Source organism: Melanostigma gelatinosum (genome assembly GCF_949748355.1).
Source record: "Melanostigma gelatinosum genome assembly, chromosome: 15".
In the NCBI taxonomy this organism is placed as follows: domain Eukaryota; kingdom Metazoa; phylum Chordata; class Actinopteri; order Perciformes; family Zoarcidae; genus Melanostigma; species Melanostigma gelatinosum.
In genome coordinates this window covers 4,540,655-4,554,025 of record NC_136648.1, presented here as the reverse complement: position 1 = coordinate 4,554,025, position 13,371 = coordinate 4,540,655, and the positions used below count along the sequence as shown (strand labels likewise).

Genomic DNA, 13,371 nt, shown 5'->3' with positions numbered 1-13,371 from the left:
CTTGCAAGAGAATAAACGGAAAAAGACAACTTTGAATCTTCTGATGACTTCATTATTGATTTGTGAACAAAAACTCTCTTCTCCCGATGAACCTAGAAATGTTCCACTACAGCATGGAGCAGAAGCTGCTTCCACACAAAGATTAAAACATGCTGAAACAAAAAATTGAAACATACTGAACATAGAAGCAGACATGTGTGTGTTTTTGTTTGTTTTTCAAGATAAAATCCTCCAGAAACATGTTTACATGGGCATCTCTGTGCAATCATTTTATTTACAAAGTGAAAACAGTGATATTTGTTATAATCAATGACAATCATGAACAATCAGCATTCGTTTTTTAGGTGACTTCCGCAGTTTTCTTGTGAAGAATCAATGTTGACATGAAGTTTTTCTCGTCAAAATGCATCATTGAGTCCACGTTTTAAGAACATTTCTCTCAGCATGAAACATTTACAAAGCTGAGTTTATAAATACTTTAAATCCTAAATTGTTTACGTCCATGTTTGCTGGCTTTCAGTCTTCTACCGCTTTGTCTTTTCCTGGTGTGTTACTGCCACCAGCTGTGGGTCAGTGGTATAGCATGAGATCAGTGGCAGGAATGTGTACTTGAGGGCTCGCACAAACAAAACAGGGACACAAAAAATAACACTGCTCTCTAGTGCCAGCAGTGATCACAGACTCCACAGGGAACCTTTAAGGATAAGAGCGTATGATTGGCTGACACAGAACTATTTGTTTATTTGTGCTTCCTGAACTTCTCCATGAGGTGAACAGTGATGACGGCAGACACCATGATGATCAGACCCACAGAGAACACGACCATCTTCACCAGGTACACAGATGTACCAGCAGAGGAACCCTCTGAACCTGGAACACAACAAAACAGCTGTTTCATTACAAATCTGACACAACAGATTCAGACTGTGACGCTACAGCACGACAGGAACAGATCAGTAAAGATAGCATTTTGTGTACTTTGTAGTTTACTCAAATACTGTAATATTTGTATATATATGCAGTTGAGTTTTAAAACAGCATCATAGTTTTATGTTGATTCATTGTTCATTTGACTCTTTAGTTTAGCTGAAGTGTGCTAATTGAAACAATCACGTTCAAGTGCTGCTCATATGTTCTGTACTGAAAAATGCAGAAATGGAGAAAAATATCTGAAACTCTAAACTGTTATCAGGAAGTCATCTTGTCTTTCAGTCTTACCAGCATATTGGGGGCAAAATGTTTCAATCATTTTAAAGTCTTTGGTCCAGGTAACCTGGTTGCTATGGTTACAGATGATGGAGCTATTCAACAGGTAGACATGGAGAGAAGCACCAGAGGTTGTGACCTCTGGTCGCTCTCCTCCCTCCTGACTGCAGGTTCTGCTGACACATCTAAAAGTGCTGCTGATGTGAGAGTGCTGTGTACTGCAGTTCACAGTGAGGTTACAGGAGTCTGAGCTTCTGGAGACCACTGAGTCCACTGTCAGTTCAACTGGAGACACTGGACCTGAGGGGGGAAAGTTTCTGTGAAGAAGTTATGAAACATGGCAGCAGAAACTCTCTCTCAGTGTCTGACATGTGAACAAACTCACCTTGAACTGTGACCTTGTATTCAGCTAGTGGTTGAACTCCTCCTCGAAGTGTCAACACTCGTGCAGCATAAACTCCACTGTCTGCCTCTTGTAGATTCTTCAATTTCACAGAGAACTTTTTCACAGGAAACTCAATCCTTCCAGTGAAAGGAGGAGAGATTCTTGTTTCTCCATCAGGTGTAAATCTTACGACCGTCTCATTGAAAATCCAGTAAACAACTAAAAACTTCTCAGGAACATCAGCATCAACATTCAGAGTCAGATCATCTCCCTTCTTCACAAACACAGGAGTCACCGCACTGGAACCTGTAAAAACAGCAGACACATAATACAATAAACATCACACTCAATATATGATTAATGGGTCAACACTGAATGTTCCTCCATCTCTACTTCTCACACATTGAACCATCAGTTTAAACACCTTCAGCTTATCATTGATTGGAAGAGTTCTCTGAACATGTCTGACATCAGCTTTGTCTTGTGACACAGACTGCTTCAGGAAAGAAGAGTTTAACAGGTGAAACTAAGCCCACTGAGAGCAAGATGGCGCTCAAAGCTTCTACTTTTAAATTAAAAAGTATTTCCATTCTATCTCTTATGAAAATCAGAGGACTTTATTTCACCTTGTCCTCTTCTCCCTCCCTCTTACCCAAACTGTTGTTCCTCCAGCTTTAGACAGGTCATGAATGTATTTAGTCAATCAGACAGTTATTATTTACAGTTAGTATTTAATACTATACTGGTATTATGTTTTTTATTTTTATTTAAAGATTTCGGTCAATATTGTTCTTTTTTAAACTGTTCTTAAATTGTTATGCAGAGGCTTTGACTTTAATTCTTAGCATTGGAAAAAAAACATTTAGTTTGCTCCAATGTTTCCTGAGAAACAAACTATTTGTTTCAGATTAGGAAGCAGAACTTGTTTTGCAGTTTGTGTTTAGTTTCTTTATTCATCAGGCCTACAGTGACTCCATCTTTATTTCCTTAAAATGTACTTTTGGACTTACGTATGTTATGTACGTTTTAAGTCTTAAAGCTGTCCATCACTTTAAAATAAATCTAGAGAACAAAGCAGGCCCAAATTAAATGTAATATAATTTGTGTTAACTTTCTCTCTAGTTCCCAGAAATCAGTCCCTCTTCTCAGATACGTGATCAATTAATAATCAATCTCCTCCTGACAAGTGTTGCTCATCATAAGATGAAATCTGAAGCGACTTCATGATGTTCAGTTCACGAGTCACAAGAATGAATTCTGCTCAGGCATCACTGCTGTATCTGTTGATAACATGTTAGTTGACAGTGTTCTTACCTTGTGCCTCAATGCAGACCAGCAGCCCCAGTATCACAAAGATAGACATGATGGAGTCTTTGTCCGCTTGTCCTGTCTGACTACACGCTGCAACAATCCGTGTTCTGTTTTGCAACAAACAAACAAATAGTTTGCACACTGCAGGGCTCCAATCCCCACTTATTTATTGCACCTCGGAGACGTTTGCACTCAACTGCTCTTCATCAGACTAAAGTTGAGACTGACCTGAAAGCACAGGGCTACAGTCACTGTTGTGTTCTTTCTCTCAAAACCACACAACGTTGTTGAGGATGTGAAGAAATAAGTTCCTCTTTTTGAAGTTCCTCTCTAAGCTCTGTTTTACTGCTTGTGATCTGCTTGTTGATTTAAAGACTAATTCAGTTCAACACTTTGTCATGAAGTCAGAGTTGAACGTATAAGTCCACGAAAAGATGATGAACAAAAGTACAATTATCTGTTTCAACTTATCCTGCAGGCTTCTTTTGAAAATGTTTTAATAAGTATTAGCACTATATTTTCTCAACATGGCGGTCACGGTGCTAACAGCGTTAAAAGTACAAACAACAGGGTGGGCATACGCTACCATGAATTATCATGGTGGCATTATTTGACAGAATAAAAAGGACAAAACATTGCAATTATTGTCAATACATTCACAAAAAAAAATGCTGTAATTTGCACTGTGAGTGTATTTGTTAAATTACACATCATGGTATCTCATGGTAGCTCACTGCACTTGCCATAATAACCACTTCCTTTCTCGTAGGTCTATTGACCACTTCTTGTAAATGTAAAACGAAAGATGGCTGTCGTAAACTGTGAATGTTCCATCACTTTAAACTGGGACACAACATTTAATTCATGGTACAATGCGTGCCAAAGAAAGATTAACCTGCACAAGCATCTGTACACAGTAATCATGCATATATACATATATATGCATGTGTATATATATATATATATACATATATATATAAATATATATATGCATGTGTATATATATACACAATTCTGTCGACCCTACTGTGTAATGGGAAAAAAGATTTGCAAGTTTAAATAAAATAAGATAAGTCATAATAAGTAACAGGATAAAAATAATAAGACAAAAGATATGAAACAAGTCGACTGTAACTGACATGAATAAAAGAAGTGGATAACAGTGATGAATCCTGACTTCATAAAGATCTTTTCTTGTGGATGTTGACTTCATTTGTATCAACAATTTATAATGCAAATGTGTCAGAGTAGGATCCAAGTCGCATTTTCTTTCTCTATTTGAATTTGGATTGTTTGTGTCATGGTCTAAAACTCCCTGGCTGATCAGTGGAAACTGTTGGCAGATCTTTCTTTCTTTGTGTTAATGCTGCTTAAGCCTTTTCTTTCACAAAGAATTAGATCCAGTAATGCATCTGATCAGGCTATAAACTAACCAGTGTGAAATGCTTTGGTTTGAGGCCAGGCATTGGCAGGGCAGAAATAAGCAGGCAGCATTTGATCCTTTAGATTGCTTCCTTGAGCTCATCTGTAAAAAGGGAAAGACAGCAGATAGATAACGCTGCAAACTGGCACGATAAGTGCAAAGATTGAGTATTCTGTTGGAAGACATCATGCTGGCGTTCGTACCTGAAGTGGAGCATATAAAGATTTGTTCTTCAGCTCAATGGGTTTGAGGTCTGTGGATTGTGGATTGGGGAAGATTAAGAGTGATTTGTATGTCATTAAAATGCAGATGACGCATCAAAAGCCCAATCTGTCATTCTTTGTTTGACCGATTCGGCTTCTTCTCTCTTCAGTGTAAGTCAGAATAAAAAGATTTGTGCTGGGATTCTCAACAGAAAAACACTTCACACTGGAAACACTGTCAGATGTTGTGGTATACACGCAACACAGGAAACTAAAAGCACGCCACCACCATGCTATTGCAAGAGCCATGACACAAACTACCTTTTGCATTATACAAGACAACAATTGTTAACAAAACTAGAATGTCAAACAATGTCCTTGTAAAACAAGGATTAAAAGGAATCAATCAGGCAACATGAATATAACTGACACACAATTTGGATTCAAACACTTTTTATACTGTCATTTAAATGTTTACATTCCGTTCATAGGGTTATTATTTTTGTGTATTATCTAGCTGGTGCATTGTTGCCCTGCTCAGTCCAGTTTTCCGTTGTGCCTCGTGGACGTCCTCTACAGCCTGCCTCCTCCTCTTCCTGCCTGCTCTCATCTTGCATTGCAAGCCACCTCATCAAACCTGCACTTCCAGACATTTCTTTCTCAGTCAGATACGTCAGCATACATTCTGCCTCCATTTCCCTTTCAATAAATCACTTTTCTAATCATCTGCTACTGAGTCTGCGTATGCGTCTGGGTTTCTTTGTGAGAATCTTATCAATACAATTTCTGATTAAAAGTCAGTGTATAATATGTCTAATAAAAGTATGTAAAAAGAAATCATGAAAAAAGCCTGAGCATTGTATGTTGGAAAAAGTCATACTATAGCACAGAGGTCTTCAACAGGGGGTCCGCGACACCTAGGGGGTCCACGGAGGTACCGCGAAACCTTTAAAAATAAAAAAAATTAAATTCATTTTCGTTTCCACATGTATGTTTAAAATAAAAACATCAATTTGGATAGCTTGTGTGCATGATTATCATGCAATTGACAGATAATATTGATCGATGATATTGGCATTGGTATCAGCTGACAAGGTATGTTTATAAATGGCAGTGGCACCACCACCCTACTCACTGTACCTTGCACATGTTTAAATAAAAAGATGAACATATGAACCTGTGTATTATTTGAATATCTTAGTGTTGAATGCACAATAAAGAGGTATGTTTATACTCCACTCGCCCTGTTTAATGTAAAACACCTTTAATATAGTCGGGGATCCCTGCTCCATCTCTCTATCGGTTTGGGGGTCCTTGGCTTGAAAAACGTTGAAGACCCCTGCTATAGCATGTCGAAAAAAGTCATAAAAAAGTCATCATATAACATGTCAAATTTCTTTTTAAAAGTCATAGTATAGCTTGTCGAAAAAAAATCGTAAAAAAGTAATTCTATAGTATGTCGAACAAAATCATAAATAAAGTCATAGTATAGCATGTCGTGAAAGATGTCATGTGCTTGTGGGTTGGTCGCTGTGGGTTGAAGATGATCTTGATTTTTCGACAAATATTCAACATGTTTTGTGATTGTATACAATCTGAGGAAACCGGACAGGCAGCTGAATCCATGTGAAGCTTGACAGAAGTAACTGTATCATTTGTATCGTAGATCGCTTGACCTGATCAAAAAAGTTAAATAATTGTAGAAATAGTTAATAACCAGTTTCCTATACGGCTGTACAGGTCAAACCGTTTCCAATGTGATATTTTGATCGCATCACACATCGTTTGTCCTGGCTATTCTCCTGGTTTTTCTCATTTTCATCCATTTAATTTTTCTGGTTATCATTATTTTATAGATATCTCTGTGCTGCCATTGGGGGAACACTGGCTTTTTACAATTTTTTTTTCATTTTTTCATTTTACATATTTATTGTGAAAATGGTCAAGTGTGGCCAAAATGTCTTGATTATTGACATGAAACCGCTATCAATGACAACAATCCTCCAACAATCCTGTCATTGGCAACACGCTCCCACACATATCGGTCAAACCCTGATTTGTAATCGAGTCATATCCAAACTGTCTGGCTCCATTGTTCTGTCCCTGACCCAACAGACCACATCAGTACAGTTAAGCCAAGGACATCTATTATGAGTCCCATTATCCTCTGGTTGAGTTATGAATAATTGCCAAGATCCTAATTTACTCCGTTCCCTTTTCGTCCCATTAATTGCTCAATACCGCTCTCCCACCACAAGATGGTGACAGCATCAAACAAAAAACAAGCAAAACAAAAAACCCACTTGACGACTTCTCTGCCTCGGAGACACAAAGCCAGTGACATCATCTGCGGAGGGACAGAGGGTGTGCGAAGGACAAATGTCTTGGAATGCATTACATCATTCTCCACTAACATGATAATATATCTCAGGGTCTGAGTGCGGTGCCAAGCATGAGAGGGGCCATAATCCATACAACGACTGCTTCAAATGTGAACAAGGGGATAAAATGGAAGTGATTGGTGGTGGAGAAAGAGGAGGTGGGGTGGGGGGGGGATCCAGTGGAGTCGGGAGTGCAGTGCTGAAGGTTATTCCAGACATTATTCCTCAATGAGAGCAGAAGGAAAGAGGAGCGGATAATCACTATTACGCACTAAGTAAAGATGGAGGCTGTCGTATTGCGTCCTGTCCTTCTGTCCTTGTCTTTCTTTTCTTCCCGACATATCTCTTATGACTTTCTTGCTTTAGCTTCGTCTCCTTCCTCGTTTTTTCCCCCCTGTCATTCAGAGGAGAGGAAAGAAGAGAAGGACTGAGGAGGCAAATGGTGATGGGAGTGAGGAAAGGAAATGAGACAAAGATGGGTAAGATATAGGTTGCAGAGAAGAGAGAAAGGTATGAAAAGGGAGAATTTGAAAAGGATGGAAGAGGTGAAAGAGTGACATAGGGGAAGAATCGAGAGAGGAGAGGTAAGGAAATGAGAGGAAAGGGAGAAAGTTGGAGAAAATTTAAGAGCTGCAAAATCTGAAGAGAGAAGAGGTGAGAGGAAGACTGAGGAGAAAAAAGTGGAAGTTGCAGTGATTTCAGACAGACTGACAACACGAGGGAGGAGAGGAGTCATAAAATGATGAGCCAAGAGAGGAGTGGACAAGAAGATGTGAAAAGAGGAATATGGAGAGGGAAAGGAGAGGAGGACTTACAACATGGTGAAGAGGTGAACAGAGAAGAGGAGGAGTAGGGGAGGTGAAAGAAGGACCGAGGACAAAGAAAGTGTAACAGAAATAGTGAAAGGGAATCAAAGAAGTAAGGTGGACAGATTAGGGAAGTAGAGGAGGAGATGAGGGAGGAGGAGAGGGAAGTGGTGAGGAGAGAAGAAGAGAGAGGTGAAAGAAAAAGACAGAAGAGGAGAGGTGGAGAAGGTAATGCAAAAAGGAATGAGACGATTAAGCAATAAAACAAGAGAAAAGAACAGGGAAAGGAGAACTGATGAGACTGAGGGAGGGAAGAGGTAAGGAGAGAGGAAAGAGACGACTGTAGAAGATATGAAAGGAGGGGAGGAAATTATACATTATGAAAGGAGGAGATGGAGAAGAAGGAGATGGTCGGAGAAGACGGGGCCAAGTGCAGGTCAGGAGAGAAGAGGAGGAAAAGCAAATGCATGGCTGAGGAAAGGAAAGGAAATTTGGAAAGGAAAGGAGATGAAAGGTCGGGAATGGCAAAAGAAAGAAAGAGGGACTGAGGCAAAGAAGAAAGGAAATGATGTTAGACAGATGAGAGAAGACTGAAGAGAAAGAAGAGACTAAAGGAGAGCAGAGGAAGGAAGAAAGGAAACATGTTCAGAGGACATTCGGACAATATTTCATGTGAAAACAGTGACAAGATAAGTCAAGAGACAAAAAGGAGGTGGAGAAAGACAGAGCATTAGAGGAATGCTAAAGAGAGAGAAAGAGGAGAAGAGGAAACAGAGTGGAGGGGAGAAGAGGATGAGTTTTAAACGAGAGCAGACTGGAGCTCCACTGTCGCTCTCATTCAGGTGAACAGTCCATGCCCTGGTGTCTGTGTGCTATACATAGACTCACACTCACTTACTTACTTTCCACCTCAGCTGAGTAACTGTCACAACAACTGTTGTGGGCTCAGCCATTCATAGTTTGACCTAAATAAACAGCCGCACTTCATTCACAGTAAAGAGATGAAACTTCTTATTTTTTTGTGCCACATCCTGGAGCCTCGTTTCTAAAAATACAAAATGTAATTTCATACACTCGGTTTCAACATAACAAATAAATGCAAGTAAAAAGGAGCCTTTGGCTGCTGTTCTTATGAAAAGCTGTGTCTTCTTTTATTTTCTGTAATACTGTGGAAAAATAATTACATACAATTTGAAAACAGAAATGAAACATGAAATTAAAAGGAAATTTGAATAATATCTTGCAGGTTTTGTACAGTTTCTTTGAGGGATAAAGTAGAACTCAACATGAACATAATACACATGAACAATATATCGGGATACAAATAAAGAACTGGAGCATGGAGAATATATGCTGATGTGAACACACCCACAATGTCCCTCTCTCACCCACGTGCACACCTCCACATTTGCAAGTGCAATATGAAGTCCTTCTCACTGTTCTGATCATCGTCTTCATATGCTTAGCGATACCAAGCTGAACATCAATTAATCCTGCTCACTCGTGCAGCTGTTTCAGAGAGCAGACAGGCTCAGCAGCTGGATGAGGGACGAGCTCTGCTCGTGTCTTAAGGCCACGCAACGTCTCCTTCACTCTGTCTTACCAGCTGTCCTGCTTCATAGGGTTTGACTGATGTGGTTTCTTTCCCAACAATATCCAACACCTTCAAATCCAGCAAATATACAGCGTTTCCTACCGACTCTCCTCGACAGGAGGGAAATGTAGGTTAAGTTATACGTTTTGCTGATCTTTAAGGATGTTTGAAGTTAAAATCCTTCAGACTTTGGGAGAGCAACTTGTGTTTGTTAATCAGACTGAATGGACATTTTGTGTTGCTTCTTCACCTCTCTAGACTCCTCTAGACTCGCATTTTGTGTAATTCCTTTGCCAAAAAAAAGACAAAACGCACAGTAAACATAGACGAATTTAACTGACAGCGTCATTTTTTTCCTCCAAATTTTCTATAGATGTATCAATAATCGATATCAATAATCAGGCTAAAACCATCAGGTGCCTGTGCCGTAACGGTCCCTCCGATGCCATTTTTAGTTGCCTTGAAAAGTGCGGTAGCGGTTGCTTGGACCAATCAAAACCAGTCACAAAAATTGAGGAAATATGTGGATAATATCTTCAATTTGCTCAAAACAATCAGTCAAACCCTAATTTCTACAGTCCAGTGGTCCTAACACATTTATAATGGCATGAAAACACACTGGTGATACAGGCTGCAAACACACACACATACACACACACACACACACACACACACACACACAGTCACCTATGAACATACACGAACACGAGAAACACAAATGGCTGCTGCATTTGTTTGTCTGCTCGGTTGATGTCGCTCAGTCTTTTGGCACTCACTTAAGACTCCACAAGGTAAAAATCTAAATCCGAGCTCCTCCAGTCAGTCTTGGCCAGCGATGGCGCAGCGCAGCATGGAACAGAGCAGTTAGCTGTGAGTCTGGCCTGGTTCAAGCCTGGGTTGGCCTAGTTGAGACATACTTTTGGCTATTTGTGTCTTGGATGAGAAGTCGTTTTGGCCACAGACACACAGGCCCCCTCTCTCTCTTTTTTTTCACTGGGTTGATTCATCAGAACCCCCTCGATTTGATGCATACAAAACAAAATAAAATACTGTATATAAAAAGTTCAAACACACACTTTTGACCACAGTCATTTCTTCCACCGGTGAGGTAACACCACAAAGTAACACCAAGAAAACAAGATTGAAAATGTTGATTTTCAAAGAGAAATAAATGAGGATGATGTCATGAACTCATGAAGCTATATATTCTCTAAAAGCGGACTCCCTACCCCCAACAAATACACGTTAATGCAAGCTAAGATTGCTATACCTACTCACTGTGATCAGCTTGGAGAACATTTGGAAGGAAGCTATGAGAGAAAGGTTTGATACGTTTCTTTCCCCATGAAAAGACAGGTTCAACCTCCTAATTTGGAAACGAGGTGGCTGTTAATATGAGGAGAGAGTAAAGTGTATCACACTGCGTTCTGAGGTACATATGAAGAGGGAAAATAACAATTTAGTGCAGTAAACACTTTCCAGATTGCATTCTAAACTGCATACCTTTTTTTGGAACTGAACCAAATCTAAAAATCTGATTAACATTTTTGGCTGATTGTCTTTCGCATATCTTTACGTCCCCACAAAAAGTAATGACTTAGTACCTGGAGGGAGAGGCCGTGTATTTTTTGGCCTCAGTACATCTTCCGCGTCAAATTGACTCATTCTACACAAGGTTACAACGACATTTCAAGTCAGATGCAAAATACTGCACGGCTACAACTCTGTGGAAAGGTTGTAAAGAGGTAATAGTATGCAATACCAAGGCTGTGATGACCATATAAATTTCAAAGGGTGCTCCATCTGCCGTTCCTCTCTCCGTAACTACTGAAATGGTTTATATAGTGACCTTGGAGCTACAAGGTTCCATCTGATATTCTAATCAGACACGGCGTGGCCGCGGTCCCCTTTCTGAAAGTGTTTATTCAAAATAGGGGCAATAAATACCGTTTTTTTTACTGCCCCTTAGCAGAGAATTACCATAATATACTGTATCTGTGAAGGGTTGATAGGGTGGCTGATAAGTATAAAGACTTAATGATTACCTCTCGAGCCGTTGAGATATCTGGCTTCACTTTCCAACCTCCGGTCTTTTGTAACGCGCCGTCTCATCGGCTATCAATTGTTTTTTGTTGCGGCTCGAAAATGTATGGCAGAGATACGAGAGGGTGACCACTCATTGCAGACAGTCGCTCTTTACTTTGACTGTTCAATAAAGCAGGAGAGCCCTTGAGTAAAGGTGACACATCAAGCAAATGTCAAACCAGTTCCCGGTAGCGACCAAAACTAGTTTAAAATGTTCAGTTCTCTACAACTGAACATTGTACATAAATGTCATAAATGAACAACACATACATGTCTGACGCAACTTCTTCTTTTTTTTCCTTCCTTCAGCAACTTCCTGCTCATAATTACTCATCAAGATGTTCATATCAGTCAAGAAAAGATGAAATCATTTGATGGTTCCAACTTTTCAGCAGCTCTCAACTGCTACACAAGCATCCTCACTGTAAGCTGATCATAGAGTGAATTTAGACTTAGTGGGCGTTGGGTAAGTGGGCAAAACTATTCCTGCAGATACAAGAGCAAGATACAAGTTACAAGAGCTCACACTAATTTGATTTTCTCTCTTGGTGGAAAGTAGTTTGGTAGTGGGGCGGTGGAGATTCATTAAAACACGAGACTTGTACAGGAGCTGCATCCGTCGAGGTTAGAGGTTAGTAGCAACACTTTAAACGCTGATCGTTATGAGCCTGTGGGGTTAAAGGCCAATCACACGTACACCCACGCTGACACAAAATCAAAATAATCTCACACATAAAATACCACCAAATTTTCTGTTGCAGTGAACAAACCAGTATACTTACATGTAAATGTACAAAGTACCATTATGAGCTAGATAGAACCCTCTGAACCTTCACTTTGATATGTCAGACGACACTTGAACCTTCTCATTGCTCACGAAACTCAAAGTGAGCGGCTGCTTGTTCTCCATCCGGCGTTTTGAATGTCGTCGACGTTCGAAAAAGGCAGTCCAGTCAGAAGACTGGAAGTCAAAGAGAAGAGTTTCACATCAAACAGAGATATCCATCAAACAGATGCTGGATATTTATCATTTTGGAATGAAGCTCTTCAAATTTTTCTAATTTTAGTCTACGACATCCACTCTAAAAACACCACCCATCGCTTTCTTTTTTTCTTTTAAGAAACTCAAAACGTTTCCAGTAACGATCGCGTCGCCACACACACATTAAAAAGCGAGTTTCACCCAAAACGCTGAACCTTTGGTCCACAACTCCTTATAAAAATACTATAAAATGTTTCTGAATGCCTTTTTTTTCCAGATGTTTCGGTATAAATATGGAGGGAAAAAACTAACTATTTCTACTGTGCAAGTGAGAGAAACACATACTTCTTGACGCTCGAGGGTAGGGGAGGTATCTTTTTGTACAAATTGCAGAAATTCGTGGAATGAAAAAAAGCGCTTCCTCCACACCTCGTATCACAAATACTGTTTACAGCATTGACCTCGAGTGAAACGTTCAGCATAGAAATGTATCGCGACGATTTAAAAGGAGCGATGAGGAGGAGAATGAGCACAGAGAGACGCTTGCTACCACTCCTTTCCTTTCCTCTCACTTGTGGCACGTACAAAACCTCTTAGTCCAGACCACCTCGTATTGTCCACTCTTTACAAAAGAAGACAGTTGTGTGTTGGCACATAAGCACTCTGGTCGCTAACTGTACCACTTTAAGAAGCTCTGTCCCACTTAAATCAAGGTAGATCTTGTAAGAAATGGCCGCTGGGCAGGTTTAAGTGAGGAAAAGCGATCAAAAAGTGCCAAATATATTCATAGTCCAAGCTGCCCCATTGCTGCAATACATCGAAACAAATAAGTCTTTAAAGATCTCTGTGCATGTGTGTGTGTGTGTTTTTTTCCCAATATGTGAGAGTCAGAAAATGCAAAAAGTGTGGATTGCATGGAGTTTCGCTGTAGGTCACTGTACTGCATCACACTGTATAGGTTTGTACAAGGAAATAACTTTAAAATGACCCAAAAA

The 13,371-nt window shown here is 39.8% G+C and overlaps 1 protein-coding gene across 2 annotated transcripts; it reads right to left on the bottom strand.

The window, feature by feature from the left end:
* Nucleotides 1-295: 295 nt before the first annotated feature.
* On the bottom strand, nucleotides 296-3,098 carry LOC306789638 (uncharacterized protein). Of its 2 annotated transcripts, XM_079285669.1 has the most exons (4): nucleotides 2,906-3,098; nucleotides 1,592-1,897; nucleotides 1,219-1,506; nucleotides 296-870 (listed from the first exon to the last, which is right to left on the bottom strand). In XM_079285669.1, exons 1-4 carry the CDS (start codon nucleotides 2,952-2,954, stop codon nucleotides 740-742), a joined length of 774 nt encoding a protein of 257 aa, XP_079141795.1. In that variant the 5' UTR covers nucleotides 2,955-3,098; the 3' UTR covers nucleotides 296-739. The 2 variants fall into 2 exon arrangements, with proteins under 2 accessions (XP_079141795.1, XP_079141796.1); XM_079285670.1 differs by lacking the exon at nucleotides 1,219-1,506.
* Between the last annotated feature and the right edge of the window lie 10,273 nt (nucleotides 3,099-13,371).

Coding starts and splice junctions, on each gene's coding strand:
- LOC306789638 (XM_079285669.1), bottom strand. CDS start 2,954: ATGTCTATCTTTGTGATACTGGGGCTGCTGGTCTGCATTGAGGCACAA. Junction 1,507..1,591: donor ATACAAGGTCACAGTTCAAG/GTGAGTTTGTTC, acceptor TTCCCCCCTCAG/GTCCAGTGTCTCCAGTTGAA. Junction 871..1,218: donor ATTTTGCCCCCAATATGCTG/GTAAGACTGAAA, acceptor GTTGTGTTCCAG/GTTCAGAGGGTTCCTCTGCT.